The sequence below is a fragment of the Salminus brasiliensis genome, chromosome 9 (genome assembly GCF_030463535.1).
Source record: "Salminus brasiliensis chromosome 9, fSalBra1.hap2, whole genome shotgun sequence".
Lineage (NCBI taxonomy): Eukaryota > Metazoa > Chordata > Actinopteri > Characiformes > Bryconidae > Salminus > Salminus brasiliensis.
Window position 1 is genome coordinate 39,248,199 of NC_132886.1, and position 20,671 is coordinate 39,268,869.

Here is a 20,671-nt window from a genome sequence, read left to right on the forward strand (position 1 = left end):
AACAGATAAAAGGTAATGTTCTGAATGTTGCTTTTAAGCAGTAATGTGGTGTTTTGGCTTCTTGGGGATTTGGGTTCTGTCTGTGGAGAAAGTCTCCAGCCTCCACCTTCAGCTTCTTCGTTCATTCTTGTAATTGATTTTGTTGACTGTCTTAATGAAACTCTTCTGTGGTTCCTCTAGATCTTTCTGCTTACGTCAGGTAGAAGAACCCTTCTTGTTCTAGATGGCACACCTGGTATGAAGGGAAGGAAGGTGCTCAGACCAGTCATCCTTAAGTCATCCAAAAAACGTCCTGGCTCTTGTGTATTGTGGTATACCTGCTGCATCACGTTCTGGTGTAGATTCCTCTCTCATTACACTGAAGCTCTCACTTAACTGAGGTTTAGATGTAATATTTTAGCCACCAGGTGGCGCCAGCATAACAGAGGAAGGTTCTCTCTGTTAGCTTATCCCCATCTAACCAGCAGTGGTGATTTGGGCGGTGGTGTTTGTGGAGTGTGTAGGTATTTTCGTGCTTTAGAGAAAGGGGTGCATGAAGGTCAGCTGGAAGGCAAGGCCTGAAGTATCTATACATGCAAAAGGACCAAGGTAACGTTTATTTATTGAGACTTTTTGCTTACATCATCATTCTTCTTCTTTCTGCATCAGTTCATTATGTACAAACACTCCATATTCCCTCCTCCTCAACTCTCTCCTCTCTAACCCATGAGACTGTTTAACTTCACCCAAATGTTTCAGAAGAAATGCAGTGACGAGATGTCAGGGTGAGATCCATCCATTCTTCAGATCAGTAGCCAGGCAACAGCAGATACAAAGCCTGATTTATGAATCTTTTTTTTGTCTCTATTTTTTTTGAATACACAAAAGCGGTCGACTTATTGATCGTACTGCTATTCTGGCATGCAGTAGTGCACTAGGACGCGTGGGGTGGAGAGACAGGAGGTGGCCCTCTGCTTGAGCTGTTTCCATTCTCGCAGGTTGTAGAGCAGTGGTCTCCAACCCTGGTGCTGGTGTTCGTCTGGCGTTCTCGGACCGGACCGAGGCCACCTCGCTCTTCTCTAGGGTCTCAGTGTGGTTTTGCTTTCCAGGTTGTCCAGAACGTTTAAGAAAACCTGCCGCTTAAATGCAGCAAGGACTTGATTAGTTGGGACAGGTGGACAGTGGACACCCAGGATCATGGTTGGAGACCACGGTGTTTGAGCTGTGCTGTCCGCTGTGTCTCTTGAGCTGCATTTGCATTATAGGGAAGTGAACTGCTTCACTGAATCACCATGTGCTGTGTTTTGTGCTGCAAGCAGGTTTGCAAGTCTGTAGTGGAAGTGTAGGTGGAGATGGAGGCTAAACTGAGCTGCAGCCATATGTTAAAAATTCAGCGCTTAGCTTAGCCAAGCATCTTACTGGTTGCCCCACTGAGAAGAAGGAAAGGAGAAGCCTTCTTTGCTTCACCGCCTTTCCCACAGTCCTTTCTGCAAGCCTGCCACCTGTCTCCCGACGAACATGAATAGAGAAAGCAAGGACCATGAAAAGCTGTGCTCTGCTAGAACGTAAATGCAGCGCTGCATCGTGTCTTGAGCAGTGCGGTCCTAGATCAGCAGAACTGTAGGACGTGGGAACACCACCTGTCTCCATACGAGCTGGAGCCGAAGAACACTCTGTTGTAGCCTAGAGCGCGTGTGTGCTGTAAACGACGAGCAGGCGGGTGTGGTGCGTATCTCTGCAGGCGGCCTTTGTTGAGCTGCTTATGTACAGCAGGGAAGAAGAGTGGCGACACATCGACAGAGAGAGAGTGAGAGAAGTCACAAGCTGCTGGCAGGTGTCCTTGTCCTGCTTTTGCAGATGGCTCTGGTTGGCTGTGTGATGGTGGCTGATGTGGGGTGGGGGTCTGTAATGCAGGTCTGTGTGATGATGGATAGGTCCAGCAGGGGGCAGTTGTGTGATTCTAGTCTTTAGCGAGGGTCCAGGGCCAGGCAGATCAGCTCAAACACCTCGTCAGGGGGCTGTTCGGCATCAATCTGAATGAACACACACACAGAGAGATGTTGGAATTCTGACATCGAGAAGTAGGGCATGGAGGCCGGTCTCGCAGCATGGGGGGGGGGGTGTGAGCTTACTGGCAGTGAGTGGGAAGGGGTACAGCCTTGTTTTGGGTTTCAGCTCCAGGAAGGAAAACAGGCCCCATAACTTTAGTGTGATGTTACTTGACACTGTCCTAAAGTTACCAGTGTTCCCACTTTTTAAAAACTGCTTTAAAGGCATGTTTAGCAGCTTTGAGTTCTCTACAGACTGTTTTTTTTTTGTTGTTTAATTATAACTGACTCGTGCACTCGTGTGTCTGGAGGTAAGTGCTTCATACCTGGCTCCAATGCACTACCTTGCAACCGGCATCAGTGAAGTGAGAAGAGGGGAGAGAGCGCCATCTACCCACCCTGGAGAGAACAAGGTCAATCATGGTCTCTTGGGCCTTGGCTGCTGATGGCTAGCAGTGTGACTGGATTTAAACTAATGACCCTCTGATCATAGTGACTGTACCTTAGGACCACTTGGGGTCCCCCCATATCACATCACATCACATCACATCAGTGGGATAAGTTAACTGTCACTAAATAAACTTTTTATGCTCAATAAACAATAAAGTAATGTGTTCCAATTTTGTGTTGGCTGCTGAGAGCTATCAGCATGACTTGGGTTTGAACCAGCAACTCTCTGATCATAGCAACAGTGCTTTAGTCCACTGGACCACTGAGGGTCCCCCTGTGACCTCACTGTTTTCTGCACTAAAGTATTTCCATGTAGAGATTTTGATGCAAGAGATGCAAGTCTAATATAAGGCTGACTGGTTTCAGGGCTGTTTTGTGAGCTGGTTGGTGGTCCAGTGGGCTAAAGTGCTGTCACTGTGATCAGAGGGTCATGGGTTTGAATCCAACTTATGCTGGTTAGAGGATTTACTTGCTAAAGAAACTTTTTGTCTTGGCCCAACTGTCTTGGCCCAACTGTCTTGGCCCAACTGTCTTGGCCCAACTGTCTTGGCCCAACTGTCTTGGCCCAACTGTCTTGGCCCAACTGTCTTGGCCCAACTGTCTTGGCCCTGCATAGCATAAGGTTGGTGGGGAGGCCCTCTAGGGTGAGGGGCCAGGTCAGGGGGCCTCCACTCTCTGATTGTGGACCCGGGGGGGGGGGGCATGACTGGTGCTTTGCAGGCTTAGGTACTATGCTGATATTTTATCCAGGAATCTAACATAATGGTTGGCTGGGTTTGAACCAGCTACCCTCTGACTGTGGCCACAGCATCTTAGCCCACTGGACCACTCGGGGTCCCCTATAGCTCTGGCGCTTTGCGGGCTTAAGTACTGCGCTGATTTTTTCCAGAAATATAATATAAGTGTTGGCTGGGTTTGAACCAGCTACTCTCCGACCGTGGCCACAGTGCCTTAGCCCGCTGGACCACTCGGGGTCTCCTATGACTCTGCCGCTTTGTGGGCTTAAGTACTTTACCAGATATTTTCCAGAAGTATAACATAATGGTTGGCTGGGTTTGAACCAGCTACCCTCTGACCGTGGCCACAGTGCCTTAGCCCGCTGGACCACTTGGGGTCCCCTATAGCTCTGGCGCTTTGCGGGCTTAAGTACTGCGCTGATTTTTTCCAGAAATATAATATAAGTGTTGGCTGGGTTTGAACCAGCTACTCTCTGACCGTGGCCACAGTGTCTTAGCCCGCTGGACCACTCGGGGTCTCCTATGACTCTGCCGCTTTGTGGGCTTAAGTACTTTACCAGATATTTTCCAGAAGTATAACATAAGCGTTGGCTGGGTTTGAACCAGCTACCCTCTGACCGTGGCCACAGTGCCTTAGCCCGCTGGACCACTTGGGGTCCCCTATAGCTCTGGCGCTTTGCGGGCTTAAGTACTGCGCTGATTTTTTCCAGAAGTATAACATAAGTGTTGGCTGGCTTTGAACCAGCTACCCTCTGACCGTGGCCACAGTGCCTTAGCCCACTGGACCACTCGGGGTCCCCTGACTCTGGTGCTTTGTGGGCTTAAGTACTTTACCAGATATTTTCCAGAAATATAATATAAGAGTTGGCTGGGTTTGAACCAGCTACCCTCCAAATGCAGATCTAATATAAGGTTGACTGGTTTCTGCTGGGGCTGCTCTAGCAGCTGGATGGTGGCCCAGTGGACTAAGGCACTGTCACTACAATCAGAGGATCAACGGTTTGAATCCGGAGGACTTACTCTCTCCTGGGTGAGTAGATGATGCACTTTCCCCACATTGCTTTGTTGTAAAACGTGTGTGATGGGCAGAAAGTGTGCACTGGTTGGGTGATGGGCTGAAAGTGTGCACGGGTTGGGTAAAAGTATGCATGGGTTGTGCGATGGGTGAAAGTGTGCACGGGTTGGGTGATGGGCTGAAAGTGTGCACTGTTTGGGTAAAAGTATGCATGTGATGGGTGAAAGTATGCGCTGCTTGTGTGATGGGCAGAAAGTGTGCACGGGTTGGGCGATGGGCAGAAAGTGTGCACGGGTTGGGCGATGGGCTGAAAGTGTGCACGGGTTGGGCGATGGGCAGAAAGTGTGCACGGGTTGGGCGATGGGCTGAAAGTGTGCACGGGTTGGGCGATGGGCAGAAAGTGTGCACGGGTTGGGCGATGGGCAGAAAGTGTGCACGGGTTGGGCGATGGGCTGAAAGTGTGCATGGGATGGGCAATTGGGTGAAAGTGTGCACGGGTTGTGCGATTGGCTGAAAGTGTGGAGACTAAATTCAGGAGGAAATGGGCAAAAAGAATAAAACACAAAGTCATGAACACAGTGAAAGCTCACACATATGAGTGGCATTTCAATCATTCCTTACTGAGACACAAACACTGCCCTGCATTTTCATTGTGATGGTATATGTATCTCTGTCCACAGGACAGTGCAGCATTACAACCCTCAATAAATAGAGCAACAGCAGCTCAAGTTTTATATAGACTCCTGGATTTAATAAACTTTGTTAAATACAATTTAAATATTAATATATGTTTTCATTAAAAATACTACATATAAAAAATATGACACTGTTTGAAAGTGGACTGGTTGGAGAAATGACGGAGTCTGGCTCTAGTCCATTTCTTCAGCTATTTCTTGGCTGTGCTGACCAGCATGTTCTAACAGGCCTGGATGCTGCTAATCTATTAGTTACAGCAGAAAATGTAATGCATAACTACACAAATGGCCGTTACCTGCTTGTCTGGAAGATAAACTGCATGATTAACTGTTTTCGTTCCCGGCTGGAAGGGAGTGGTGGATGAAATGGCTTACTCTGGCTTGCTCTGCCGTCAAATGCTTCTGTTCCTGGATGCTGTTCTGAGATTGGATAGGCTGGCAAAGATCCCACTGAGAAACTGCAGTGGAGAACTCGGGCCTTATGTATGAAAGCGTGTGTAGAATCCCCTCTAAATGGACGCCTGTGCAGAGTCCTGTTCTTGCACTCTTTTTTCTCTATAAAAGTCTGAGGGTGTCCGTGAAGGGATTTCAGTGTGGATTTGGGACAGAATCATATTTATCTGTGAAAATTAAAAAAGCCATTATTAACCCAGTAATAGCAGGCCAATGCGCCGGCCAACATCCCTTTTAGGAGTGATGTGAGGAGTGAGCACGGCCAAGTGAGCTCTCTCAGACTCCGGCCATGATTGGAACTTGCGACCCCCAGACCCCACCTAGTGGTAATTCATTAAACCCGCCACCCACTCAAAACGCTGACAGATGTTTTATACAGATTGTAGTAGATCTACGTTTCCCAAAGCAATGTCAGCTATTCATTTTATTATTATTATTATTATTATTTGTTTGATTACACACACTTCTTACACATTTTTGTCTGAGCTACAGCTACAGTAGTCTATGCAATGTGGTAAAATGGTGCATGTAAGGCTGTAGAAGTTTAAAACAGGCTTAAAACACCCTGAAGTTGTGAAATCTACTACACATCACTTTTTTCTAGAAGGAAAACGTCTGATCTACCCGAACAGAGCGCATGAGCACATTTTCTGCACCGCAGACCTTTTGCCAGCATTGTTTAAAGCTTTTCCAACCCAGAGGCAGAGGCTACGAATGAATCCATATGAGGGCAGAGCATGAATAGTTCGACTGGTGCTTGGCGTTAGTATGCTGTACCTACCCTGTGCAGGATGCCTTTGTGTTCGTAGTGGTGGATGACTGGTGTGACGGTGCTGCAGAAGCTGTCGACCCTGCGGTGGGTGTCCCTGTCCCGGGCCTCTCTCGAGCGCAGGCTGGAACAGGTCCTCTGCTGGAGACGCTGGTTCATGGTGTCCGCACAGCACTCCAGAAGGAGAACCACGGATGGCTGCCCCATCTGAGACACACACACACACACACAATCACATGTATGAGCCAACCCCCTTTTGAGGACATGCAGGTGGTAAACAGGGGCGGATGGCATGCTGTTTCCATGGATGCTTTGCTCTAACATCTGTTAATGTTCACATCTAGTTGATTTAATGATCTATTTAAATGTATATGATATGATAAATGAACCAGTAGAAATGTTTCAAAATGACCTGAAATTAAATATTTTTACATGACTTCCATTTAAATTGTTTAGCTTTGTCTAATGTTTTTTTAGTTTTTGAAATCTGTGTGATACTTCCATACTCTGAGTCTATTAGTATTTCGAGATTATAACAACATACGGAAATAAACACCACCCTGACTGTATAACTACTGAGGGGGGTTAGATGGACAAATGGATGGATAGACTGGTGGATACAGCTCTCAACTATACAATGTTGCCCTTACTCTAAATATCAGACATCCAGCACGAGTTTGCTGTCCAGACTTTGCTTCATCAGTCATCTTGAGCAACTCTCTGGTCATACATTGACCACTGGTTAACTTCACATGTAGCTTCAACAAAGATACCAGTTCTGATCATCCAATAAAAAAGGACTCTTTTTTCAGAGATACAATGTTTTTCCACAGGACCTTCTATCCCATAATTCCACCCATGCTGGGAGGGCTAAGGGTGAGCACGCTTGGAGGAGAACAGCAACTCTAAATCTTTTAACACCAGCTAACAAGAAGAGGCCTTCCCTGGCTAGCCTCATGCCAAGCAAATGGAAGACAGCCATGGACTCTCAGCCTCTAGGATACGATTGGGCTGCTGTGCTTCTCGGGGGAAGCAGCAGGACTGTGGTGACGTGCTTTGGGGAACTATGTTGTCCTTGACTGTGAAGGTTTATGGTTTTCCGGTTTTCCTCTCTCAGACATACACAAACACACTGACCTTGGCCTCGTACTCCTCTGCCTGCCTCTGGTCCCGTGGGAATCCGCTGACAAGGAAACCTTTCCCATGCCGCACTGTAGACTCCATAGACTCGCACAGAAGATCCAACAGTGTGTCCTACACACACACACACACACACACACAGACACACAGACAGAGACAGAGTACACATGAACAAAAGTCCGACATAATAAAAGTGTTTAATCATCACTTTTTAAAAGCCCTGTTTTTTACTGCTCTCTGATGGTAGATGCTGCACTCTGACACTGGCTCTAGGCAGAGCTACCTTGATCATATTTTAGGACTGTTGGAGGCTTCTTGGCTCATCTTTTGGTTTTGCTCTTGGGCTGAACTTTCTAGGATGTCCTGACCTGGCCACGTTGGTCAGCTGTTCGACTTGTAGACGGCTGATTTCTATCTGTTCTGAGATCTTTCTAAACCCCTTCCTTTTTAAACCTCTGCCTCTCCAACCCTCTTTCTGAGGGCCTCAGAGAGCTCACTGGATCTGGCCATGATGGTGATCTTTACCTCTCACTTCAACCATCAATCAAGAGCGACGAGAGGGAGGACGTCCTCACTAGGAATAGGAATATGCACACACTCACACAGCACGTGTGAACCAGTGTTCATGCATTTAATCATGACAAAAACTTGCTTATGCACATACAGCACAAACACACACACACACACACACACGCACACAGGCTGTGAAGTCAGACGCTGAGCATCCAAGAAAGTAGTTCACAGCAAATGTTAATGATGCCCATGTTGCTAGGCAACTCCACTGTAACATAAATCATCTGATTAGCTCAAAATCTCACTGAGCTCACGCCAAAACAGCAGAGCAAAGAGAGCCTCTGACCAGAGGGTTCAGCTCTAATCCCTCAGACAACACTGAGACGGCGCAGAATCCCGACCTCTGAGGCGCAGGCACATCCCTGAATTACCTTCCCTTCAACAACACAAATGTTTGCCTTTGCATCCCGGTGTGGTCGGCGTGGCGCAAGCAGCTGGGAACGGTCTCTTTATAATGCATATTTTAAACGACCAGGATGAAAATCATCGCTGTCCAATGAAAACATGTTGACTTCGCAGGAAAAGACAAAAATGCTCTTAACAGAGTATACAGAGAGGAGAAAACTATAAACAGGCAAAAATGGAGATACATGTTTTTATTATTGGAGTCAAATGGAGTCTGCTGCCCTCAGAATTGACTAGTTCTTGAGAAAAGTCCTGGCAAAAAGTCTCCCTCGGACTCAGAGGTGTTCCTAGACTACCTGTACTGAGGCACACAGAATCCAGAGGGGCACAGCTGTGCCTCTGCTTGCCTTATAAGATAAGATAATCCTTCATCAGTCCCACAGTGGGGAAATTCTCTTATGTAACCCATATAAAATATGGAGCTACTAAAACCTCATATATCATTTAGAAGTGCAATAGCATGTAGCATCCACACGAGGGCGCCATACACAGTGCGTGCGTCTCTAGGGGTCCTTCCCTTTTTGTCGATGGTAGAACCGCATGTGCTTCGTGCTGCGGTAGATGGAAGATTCCTGGTACGAAAATATTGCATAATATCCCTAAAATGTTGAATACTGTCATATACTAAGACTAATAAGCTGCTCTTATGTCAGTATTTCAGCTATAAAGCCTGAAGGGAAGCAGTTCAGTCCAGTATTTAAAGTGTTAGAGCTCCGGTCAGTCAGAGCAGCAGTTCCTTTGTCCAGCTATCTAAGCCTCTAATCCTCTGAATGGGAGAGTTCACCTTACTGCAGTAAAGTTAGAGATAGAAAAATAAATAATAAATAATCAGAGTTATGCACTGGCCTGGTGAAGCCTTAGAGAGAGAGAGAGAGAGAGTGCAGGTGTGCTGTTGAGCTTTCTGACATTTGTTGGTTGAGTTGATGTACTGTAATGGTTTATAGTGTAAGTAATGTTGTAATTGAATATATTCTGGATATCAGAATGTGCACTTTTAATAAGTGTAGCTGTGGTTTTATTCAAACGAATGTTAAAAACTATTAGTTGCGGATTAAAATAGATGAAAACAGTAAAACAGCAGTTCACTGTCATTGATGAAATACTACAGTGCTAGTGTGATGTATGGGAATTCCTTACATGATTAAATATTAATGTTGCTGTGATGTTTAAAAAGCCAGTTCATATTTTGTAAGACAAGTATACCATTAGTTGGTTGTAACATGTTATTCTGAACTGGAAGAGAAAGAGTATAATTAGAATAATTTGCTGTTCTGCACTATTGTGTAGATTGGGTTTTTTTCTAGAGCCAGAAAATGAGTTGGGAAAATGATCTGATGGGGAGTCCAGCCCAGTGAGACTGCTGACGGTTGTGGAAGCGGTGTGGCCTACCGGACGACTGCCTGCAGAAGAACTTGCTTATACAACAGCAGATAAGCCCTTAAACACACCATTTATCCTACCCGGGTAGACAGGTCTTAGACACAGTCATAACCGCATTAAGCATCATTCCTTCGCTACATCCATTGAAGGATATGAACTGAACTCTATCTTGGATCCGGAACTTCACGTAATTGAGGGACTCCTCCCTCTCTCTCTATTCGACACCATTTTTCTAATTAGTTTGAAAGAGCTCTATTTTATTTCATTATTCTTCTTTATTTGATAAAATCAGTGCTGAATTGCATAGTTTGTGGAGCAATAAATGAGTTAATCCTTTAACGTCCCGTTAAATCGTCTCTGATATAAAGACCTACCGCTGACCGAACCTAGTTAGATGTTAGTGCCACTTATTACTCCTTTTAATAAGCACAGGCGCTACACTTATAATACAGCATCACGCCGCCGTCAGTTAGACCATACTCACGTGACGTCTTTGGCGTGTGTGGAGTTTGGGTTTCTGGTTTGCTGGGGGCGAGTTTGTGGTAGTGAGAGAGAGAACAGCAGCTGCAAATAGTTGCTTATCTTTTTCCTTCTTATCGAAAGGAGCAAAAATGATGATGTGTGTTTTAATCAAACCAGTCACTGTCCTGCTTGAAGCCCCGCCCCACATCCTCTCCTATTGGCTGATGCATGGGTACCTGTTCAGCTGGGGTCTGCTGTCCATCAACTCACTGTTCTCACAGAAATCAGTGGCAAGTGGTGTGAAAATGTGGAACTAACTAAACTCAAACTACACTATATGGGCAAAAGTATTGGGACACCTGCTCGTTCATCGTTTCTTCTGAAATCAAGAGCATTTAAAAAAAAAAAAAAAAAAAAAAAACCTGATCCTGCTTTCGTTGGAGTAACTGTCTCTACTGTCCAGGGAAGAAGGCTGTCAATAAGATTCTGGAGGAGCACTGCTGTGAGGATTTGATTGATTGCATTCAGCGATCGTTAGTGAGGTCAGGATGTTGGACGAACATCTTCCCCTTATCCCACAACTCCCAAACTCATCCCAAAAGTACTGGATGGAGCTCCACCATCATTCCAGCGAACACCGTTCCTCCACTGCCCCACAGCTCAATGCCCACATCGGTTTTAATGAATTACCCCACAACCCACTAAAGGCTGGGGAACCGCAGTGGTAATATTATGGTTCTGAGGGTTGATCCCTAGTGATACGCGGCCATCTGTGACTGGAGTCCTACAGAGCGTTCTGACTTTGCTTTCTCTGGGTGGGTAGGATGGCCCTGCCTCTCCTCCCATCACTCAGCGTGATGCCAGCCAGTGCGGGCGTCTGTTAGCTAACAGAATTGGCAGTCACCAATTCACTGTTGGATTTAGTGCACTGCTTCTTTTTGGATGTTTTTTTAAAGAAGCTTAAGCTGAATATATTTATTTATCTATTTCTTTGGAATTTAAAGCAGCTTAGTGCAGACTCTGGCTTTTGGAGTTTTTTAAGCAGTTTAAGTTGGGCATCTAATCAGATATCCATTCTGTTTGCCTTTGGCTTTGTGTGCACAACCTCTGGAATTTCACAGCCTACTAAAAACATACACAGCTACCAAACAGGCACCAGACTTACATAAGTGTTACGGGTAACTGTCTTTGCTAATGGTGTTTAATTGGTGTCCTAACCTCGGGAAGCTGTTCTCCTCTCTCGAGGACGTCTCTGAGGAAGCGTCCTCTCTCGCTGTGGGACTGCAGCTCACTGCACAGGATGTCTCCGGGACACAGACGCTTCAACCCGTACTGCTCCTCAATCTTCTCACACTGCAGAGCCTTCCCTGAGCCGGGACCACCTAACATAAACATATACACATCATCATCATCATCATCATCATGGAGTGCAATACATGTGTATTATAGGGGCATTTAGGTGCAATTCTGTGTTTTTAGTATTCCTCTTTTCCTTCTTTTAGTATTCCAAGATCAGTGACGAGTGGACGAGTAGACGAGACTCCACACTACATAATAAGTGAACTTGGCCATCTGTTTTTGTGCACTGGAGTGACCCCATACTATATCTGACCCCATCGCCTGTCCCTCTGCATTATCGAAACAAACCCGCTGGCCCAGGTGACCTCTCGTTTTCCCCCACTTTCCAAGGTTAGCCTCCACACAAGTACAACCGGTACATCCATTACTTGATTACTTGCCCGGGGAGCCTCGCCTTTGAAGAGTGCCTTTAAAATGTCTGATCCTTTCTTTTGAAAATCTGATGGCAGCATAATTGGTCCAATTCTGACCCTATCATTTGTGAGGCTCAGCAGAAATGAAGATTTATTTATATTTACATTTTTCCGTCCAGTGTTGGTGAGTCTGTGCTGAGCCACTGCAGCCTCAGCTTTCTGGTCTAGGCTGACGGTGTTGTTCATTCTGAGAAGCTTTTCTGCTCACCATAATTGTACAAAATGGTTATCCGTCTTACTGTCTAAGCCTTTCTGTCAGCTCCAACAAGTTAGATTTGGTTTAATCACAAGCCTGCTTCTTTTGCATATTGATTTACAGTCATTTGTACACTCCTGATGTGCCTTTTTTTTCAAAAGTGCTGAGAGCACTCTAGCAGTCTAGGTTTATAGATACGTGAGTCATTCAGTCTGGGGGGTGGGGAGGGGGGAGAGAACACACGTCTGTTCAAGTTCTGATCAACTTCAGACAGATTGAGGTGCTTCTCCAAGCCCCAGGGTAAAATTAAAGAAGTGAGCTTCAGACACTAAACACATCTTGGCTGATCGACTACATTTCTGTGTGAGGGAGAACACAAGTAAACTAGACGAACTATTCAGTGAACTGTTCCTTTACCATCATACACAACCGACAGCCGACATCCCACATCCCCATCAGTGCAGTATTAGCATTCCCCTTCCGTCAGCAGCTTTCTCCTTAAGTCAGAATAACACTGTGTAAGAAGAATGCACTAGGGGGCTCTAAAACAAAAGCCTGAACAGCTCTCAGTAAGAAGATTGGCACCTCGGTTGGAGAGAGGCACGGATGAGTGACACAGAACCCTGCATGCAAGAGCAGCTCAGAAATGCCCAGACTTCCTGAATAGCAGAGCAGGGCTCCTATATGCACAAATAGCATAGTTCATATTTATAAACTAATAAAAAAAACTATATATATGTAAATGTGCTGGTTACTTATGCATTATATGTACAAAAGTATTGGGACACCAACAGGAGCTTTTATGACACCCATAGGCATTATTAATCTGGAACTGGTCCTCCTTTGCTCTAAGCTCTACCAGCAGCAGCAGGTCTGGAGCTCTGCTGCAGTTACTGAGTCAGTTGGAGGCTTTTCTGCACTCTGCTCTGAGCTCAGCACTCGGCCCTGTCTGACAGACACTCGATGGACACTGAGCTGCTCTCTGTGAGCTGTTCCTCCTAAACTCTTCCACTGTTCAATAATAACACCACTCACAGCTGATGGAGGGAGGAAATTTCACCAGCTGACTTGGTGGTGGTGGTGCAGCGGTGTCTCCTATTACATACAGAACCACGCTGGAGTTCAGTGAGCTCTTCAGAACCTCCCGCTCTTTCACTGATGTGTGGAGGAAAGGCAGACTGCAGGGCTAGGGGCTTGATTTTACACACCTGTGGTGTCAATGAGACTGAATGAATCAGTGATTAAGAGGTGTGTCCCAATACTTTTGTCCACATAGTGTAAAACAAAAAGTAAACATCTGCATCACGTCTGAAATTATGGGAATTAAAAGCATGTTTTTGCTGCAGTGACAGCCTCTAATGTTCTGGGAACACAGCTGTGAGGATTTGATTGCGTTCAGCTCCACAAGAACATCAATGAGGTCTGGTACTGATGTTGGATAATTAGTTCTGCCACTTCAACTCACCACAAAAGTACTGGATGGGACACCGCCCATCATTCCAGATATTCCACAGTTCCACTGCTCCACAACTCAGTGCTTGGCACTGACCATTAGGACCTTAGACCCAATAGAGCATCCCGTTCTATTGGCAGTGCTTTTCTATGCAGATGAAACTCGTCACGTGTGCATCTGAATGAGTGTCCAGATACTTTTGGACACACTTTTGTAGTGTATTTTTTTTTCCACTGGTGCCAATTACAGCACATCAGTGTTCGTGGCTTCTGCGACGCTACAGTGTAAGTGAAAAGCTCTTGTTCAGGCTGGAATTTAAGAGACTGCATTAGATGCTCTTCAGCAGAAAGTAGGTGTTTACATGAGAAAGCATCAAACTACAAGTGACTCAAGAGCTCAAAACAAGCTGAAACGTGAGTATGAGTGTGTGTGTGTGTGTGTGTGTGTGTGTGTGTGTGTGTGTGTGTGTGTGTGTGTGTTTGTGTTGCTCCACCTAACTGGGTCCAAACATGTGAGGAAGAGAATTTCTTAGATGTGGTTCAGTCAGTTGGGTGTTTGGTAGTGAAAGCTGCCGATGCTATCTGTAATTACAGGCTCGTGACGAAAACACTGACATTTCATTTCCTTTCCCTTCGCAGCTTAATACAGAGAATCCAGGAAGAGCTTGCAGTGAGATGCAGAAAATGATGAAAACACATTTCATTAGTATTGCTGACATTATAAATATTATACTTGGCTGTTTTGCTTCTTCCTTTCTTGCTTTCTAACCTCTCATTTTGCTGTTTGGAAAAGGTTTCGAAACTACACTCATTCTATGACTCATTAATGGAGGGATCAGCGTTGGGACTGGCCTACATGTAGTAGCCTGTAGCCTTTGTTCTGTCAAGGGATTCTATTCTATTGCCAATGCTCATCTACGGGGATTAGATGTGCGCATTTGCACATCTGCAACTATATAGGTGCAACTTAACGTAGCTAAATGCATTTATTAGAAGGAGTGTCCACAAACAATTGGACATTTATTGTATCTGCACACACTGATGTGGTCTGAAAGGTCAGAATCTGCACTTTTAAAAGTGACCTACGATTGAGCCAGGTTAAAAATATAAACCCAACAAGTCCAACCACTGTGTCCTTCCCCAAGGAGTTGGGTGGGCCGGCAGTGATGGGCAGCTCTGACAGGGGCCGTCGTGCTGGTGGAGGGATGGTTTATCTGCTCCTCGAGGTTCTACGCTCTGAATTACAGCAATAACTCACACCACAGCGCGCTGCTGTCCTTCGCCCTGCTCAGATTCAGCTATTATGCAGCCAACTGTGAGACACTATGGACTCCCACTCAGCGCACGGCCACTGTGTTAAAGCCGGACCTCCTCCTTCGTTAACCTTTATCACTGAGCCAATTAGCGGACGGCGGGGGACGCTGGCCAGCAGCGAGCTGAAAAGCAGACTAATTGATTTTCCCTCTCTTTACCCTTCCTTTCCTCGGAGATGTGCAGTGTGGCTTTCTGCTTAATTGACCTGTAAGAAAGAAAGCTGACAATATGGGGGATCTAAAAATAGATCAGAACCCATATTCAGGTTTCTTTATTTTTTTGTTTTTTTCCAGGTACCTCAGTGCATCTTCAGACAGGGCGTAATTAAAACCGCTGTGGGAGCTCTCTGTGTTGCCTGGAGAATCTCATTCACCACGATAAACAGCTTCTCTTAGGATGTGTCTAAAAGGGGAGACGTAATAACAAGACCGTGAGGTGGTTCTAATGGCGTCGGCGCTGAACATACCAATCACGAAGATGACCTTTGGTTTCTTCTTCTCCACGGAAAAACCTGGAAGACAGAGACAGCATATCAACACTGAGCAGCGCGTATTGGTGCACTCGTGCTAGGTATACCAATTAATATGCAGCGATGTAAACTAGCTGTCCCTACCGGAGCTCTGAGCCCTAATGTTCATTACCTCCGGTTTAATACCTCTGGGACGGCACGGAGGACGGTGTTGGGCTGGCTTAGGCGTCTTTGCAGGGCAAGTGATTGAACTGAACATCCTGCTCCCTGTCTGATCAATAAGCAGTTTGGAGGAATGACTGCTGCGTCATTAGGATCAGACACAGAACTGCTTATCCGCGCTCTCAGCCCGATCCAACCATTTACAGAAGGGTTTTTTTCTGGACTGCAGTTTTCAGGCAATGCTAATGTCTGTAGCTACAGAGCGACACCTGACTGCACTGTGCTTGACTTTTGGTCACTGATCTCGGCTCATACACCAACAAGAGTACTGAATCTGCTTGGAACTTACTCAATTAAATATACACACTTTTTTTCCCCAGAGGAAAACTCACGCCAGACCCACCTTAACCAATAGGCTATAACCTTAACCTATACATATGCACATCAGCCATAACATTAGCACCACTGACAGGTGAAGTGAATAACACTGATTATCTTCATCTACAGAGGTGGATAGGGGTAGATATATCAGGCAGCAGGTGAACAGTCAGTTCTTTTAAGGGTGTTGAAGCAGGAAAAATGGGCAAGCGTACGAATCTGAGACACTTTGACAGGAACCAAACTGACGACCGGGTCAGAACATCTTGTCAGGTCTTGTGGGGTCAGTGCCTACCAAAAGTGCACCAAGAAAGGACAACTGGTGAACCAACTCGCAGGACTTAAAGGATCTGCTGCTAACATTAGGTTGTCACAAAGGGGACTTTGACAATAGTAATAGGTGGTACTTATGTTATGGCAGATTGGTTTTAATGCTGTATATAAATGATTATATCATTGTTAAATAAGAAAAACAACTTCAATAACTGAACTACACAACCTGACTTCATTCTGAAGTGACTATTCTCTCAGCTCAGAGAACACACTGCATCTTTTACATATACTGCATAAACGTAACTAAACCTTGAGCAACTCGGCCAGAAGTATTACATTTACTTAGTATTCTTTCTATTTCCTGAATATTATTGATATTTACTTTATTTGCTCCTCCTTTCAAAGCAATTAACTTCATGTTGACTTTGACATGTGTTCAGCATAGACCCTCCATACCCTCACAAATATCCTGAACTAAAAAAATACTGTTTTAACACTTAAAATAGCAGACAAAGAAGGTGTGTGTGTGTATGTGTGTGTGCTGGATGAGATACCCAGTATTGTCATGTATTAAGTACTGCAGTTTGTAAAATATTTTATAATAAAAAAGACATGAAGTTAAATGTTAAACCTTCCATGAAGCTGAACTCACTTTCTTCACTCTGCTCTGCGTATCCCGCTTCTTCTTCGGCTGCCTGTGAGAAACAGCAGAGAAAAGTTTGGTTCAGTTTCAATGAATTGAAATGAATTTCAGTCTCGCTTGGGTAAACACACACTTGCAGCTACAACCGACCCATTTGGTCGTTCAGCTGATGGATTTCAACACTAGGCAGTGTAAAACACACTATACAGGCCGAGCCGCTGTGCTGAATGGGCTCCTGCAGCGCTAAACTCACGGCAGCTCTGCTGGAGAAACTAACATTGGGACAATAAATGTGGAAGTGGTAATTTCACTGCTCAGCTTCTCCGCAAGATGAATGCAGGTACACTCTACCTAGGATGAGAAGACCCATGTGTTACATTCACAATATATTATTGTTGTCTTGCAACACATTCAATCTATATCATTACTTCAATGTAACTGCATAGTTACATAATTATGGAATGGATTTCGTAAGAATAACACTTGGTTTTTGTCACCAAACAAGACTTTAACACCATGACTGCAGAAAATATGGACGCCTTCTAGAAATTAAGCCAAAACTGTCCGCCATGTTGTCACATTTGCACCCAGTAGAGACCAGAGGTGGACTCTGGGTAGACCCGCCCCTTCTCTCTGACTGAGCTCAAGTGTCTCAGACCGTCTTCACTGAGCTTCCAGTGCTACAACTCCAGGTACTGAACAGAAAGGACTGCCATGCAGATCCGACTAATGACCGGCCTCCTCCAGCCAAGGCCGTCTGTCAATCACTTCATTCCTAAGAGCACAATGCCTTCTTAGGGTACAGCAGAGTAAGGGTTAAAAATCGGATTTCTAATTTCATAAAAATGAGCCAATATTCGCACAGGGAAAACGAACCGTTGGAATTAGTCATGTTCAAAGATCTCCTGTTACCCATCATTCATGCTCTACTGGTTCCACAATGGTGCGTAGCGCTTTCATAGCCCCAGTGTTGTATGTATGAAATCAGGGTGATGTATCAAATAATTACAAACACCAAATATAGTATTGATTAAAGGGGTTTTCATAAAGTAATTGATGTGCATATTTGAATAGGATATATACCGCCTCAGACTTCTTAAGGGGTTAATGAAGATGTGAAGACGGAGAGGTTTGAGAAGAACAAGCTGGAGCTGATTTGCAGCATTGGCTCCGGATGCCCCAAAGGTTCACGATGATGCATGTGCAGATCAGGGTGACATGGAGAGCGCTGTAAATGCGAGTGACCTGTGGGCTGCTGTATGTGGGGCAGGGGTGGGAGTGTGAGGAGATGTGTGTAGAGGGAGCTGTGGTGTGTGTGTGTGTATGTATCTGTGCGCTGGGGAGGTTGGGTGTCACTGATGAGCCAAATTGTAATGTGGGTGGGCCAGACGGTCCGATGACTCACTGCTGGAGAGAACAGGAGAGCGAGGGGAACACACACATACCCACACATTTAACTGCACACACACACACACACACACACACACACACACACACACACACACACACACACACACACAGACCAGTTTAAGCTCAGAGATGGAAAGTGATGAATTACAACTACTCCAGTTACAGTATTTCAGTACATTTTTGGTACATTTAGTAATGTTTAAGAAATGGTGCCTTTCATTTTTATAAGGGAGTAAAGTTATGATTTTTAACTTTCTAATAATTAATGTTAGTTAAATAGGTACAACATCCTATTTTAGAACTTCACAAAGTAGATTTTTTAAATAAATGATGTATTATAATTATTATTATTTATAATAATATGATCTCCAGTACACCCTACACCCTGCTCATACTATAAACAACAGTAGTACAGTTAATACAGTTCTGCCCGTGTAGCTTTCCAGCTCCGCCCCTAATCATTGGGTTTACCAGTGTTTTGTTGTTGATGATCTGTGGACAGCTACACGGTCTGTGTTCTTTGCATAGTGTTATCATTGCTGGATTCAAATAGTGATCAATTACAATGATTATGTCTTGGTCCTGCTTCCCGTGTTCGCTACCATAGTGCCGCTAATGCTGTTTCTGATACTCCTGCTCATTTTTCTGGCTTTATTAAGGATAATAAACACATGTAATGCTCGCGACACGAGGGAGATGAGGACAAGCATGTGCCTCTTTTCGATTCACTAGGCAGCCAACCCAACCAGAGGAAAGTGCCGGATTCCCAGCTCTGATACATCAGCCAACAGACTCCTGTGCAGACCAGCATCACAATGGCAGAGAGAACATGGCCAGCTGTGCTCTCTCAGGCTCCGGCTGCTGATGGCAAAGCAGCAGGCCACAGTGTCAGCGCCTTAGTCTGCTGAGCCAACCTGTGCCCCCTGTTGATACGGATGCAGATCATTAAGTTGTGTGTGTGACAGGCGGCGTTAGAGCTGAACACGGCTGAACCCAGCAAACTCACTCAATCAGTTCACGGTGATTCATGAACGCGAGCTGTAAATGAAGTCTGGATGAGTCACCTGTTTGAGTGTGTGGAAACGGCGGGAGGTTTACAGTCCTGCTAATCGCTGCAATAAAGAGCGATGTCTCTGCGGCCCCGTCCCTATAATCAGCCCCACCAACAGGAAAGGAGGGGATGAATGAGGAATAGCTCAAACTGCTTGAGTATAAGAGCAGAAAGGAGTCGTTCACGTCAACACGGGATGCAGACAGCCCTGTTCACGGCCCACCCCGTCCTGCGCTCTCTCTCCCTCTATAGTCCCTCTCTGCTGCCGCTCGCTGAATCACGAACAGCAGCCAGCGCCCCCAGCTCATTAGCTGTAGAGGGTGAAAGGCAAAAAGGTTGGTCTGACACGGAAGAGAGGAGTGACTCTTGTTCCTGTAGAGCCGTGGGCGCTCTAGTTCACAGGAAGTGCTGAACTGCAGCTTCTGTGGGATGACTACAGTGGGCTCTGACTTGGTCCCGTTCAGTAGTGCACCAAACTCCGCTGCACTGCTGTACATCCTCTGCCTGTGATCCATCCACCTTCTTATCCTCTGTGATAAGAAGGAGGTTCTTGTTCTGGTTCTAAATGGCTGTACAGTTTACCAGGTACAGAAGCTTTCCATTATATAGACGTTATATAAGTTTTAAAAACATCCAACCAGTAAAAAAGGGATGCTTAGGGATCAAAATGGGTATTTCTAGGGCACTACTGAACAAAACCTGTTCAGATCCCATTATTTTACTATATACAGCTCTGGAAAAAAATAACAGACCACTGAGTTAGCTGAATCTGCAGACTATGAATGGCATAAAGTCCCAACAGCAATGTGAAAGACTAGTGGAGAGCCTGCCGAGACATGAGAGCTGTGATTGGCCGTCGAGGTTATTTCATCATAGAGATTTCTGAATGCTCTCAAGGTTCAGATATTAGTACCGTGTTTAAATTTCAATAAAAACGTCTTTGCATTCTAATTATCATCATCATATAATCATATTTGCATTATTATCATATTTACATTATTTGAGCAGTAGTTTTTGAGCAGTTGTCATTTCTGCAAATAAATAAATGCTCTAAATAGTAATATTTTTATTTGGAATTTAGGGGAAATGTTGTCCGTGGTTTATGAAATAACACAAATGTTCATTTCCCTTAAACACACTGCCTAGAAATAGTAAAACCTTTAGTCTCTCATTTTTTCCGGAGCTATATATATATATATATATATATATATATATATATATATATATATATATAATTGCCCCCAGCCAGCACAGCCTGGATGTGTTCAATCCCACCATCAGCAGCTCACCTGATTTACCATCATTAAGCCCTGATTTACCACCAAACCAGGTGTTGATCTGAGGAGAACTTTAAATAATACTAGAGTCTGGAAATGTTCTAATGATGAACACAGTGATGGAGAACCACCACTACGTTCTGTAGTGTTATTATTAGTGTGGAATTA

General features: G+C 45.0%; 1 protein-coding gene across 1 annotated transcript in view; it reads right to left on the reverse strand.

Moving 5' to 3' along the window:
- Nucleotides 1-577: 577 nt before the first annotated feature.
- ak5 (adenylate kinase 5) overlaps nt 578-20,671 on the reverse strand; it is an 82,696-nt gene continuing 62,602 nt past the window's right edge. The window contains exons 9-14 of the mRNA XM_072688372.1: nt 16,775-16,817; nt 15,307-15,351; nt 11,325-11,488; nt 7,284-7,400; nt 6,159-6,353; nt 578-2,012 (exon numbers count right to left, since the gene is read on the reverse strand). Of these exons, the coding sequence (XP_072544473.1) occupies nt 1,947-2,012; nt 6,159-6,353; nt 7,284-7,400; nt 11,325-11,488; nt 15,307-15,351; nt 16,775-16,817 (630 nt within the window). The 3' untranslated portion in view covers nt 578-1,946. The remainder of the gene's footprint in view (nt 2,013-6,158; nt 6,354-7,283; nt 7,401-11,324; nt 11,489-15,306; nt 15,352-16,774; nt 16,818-20,671) is intronic.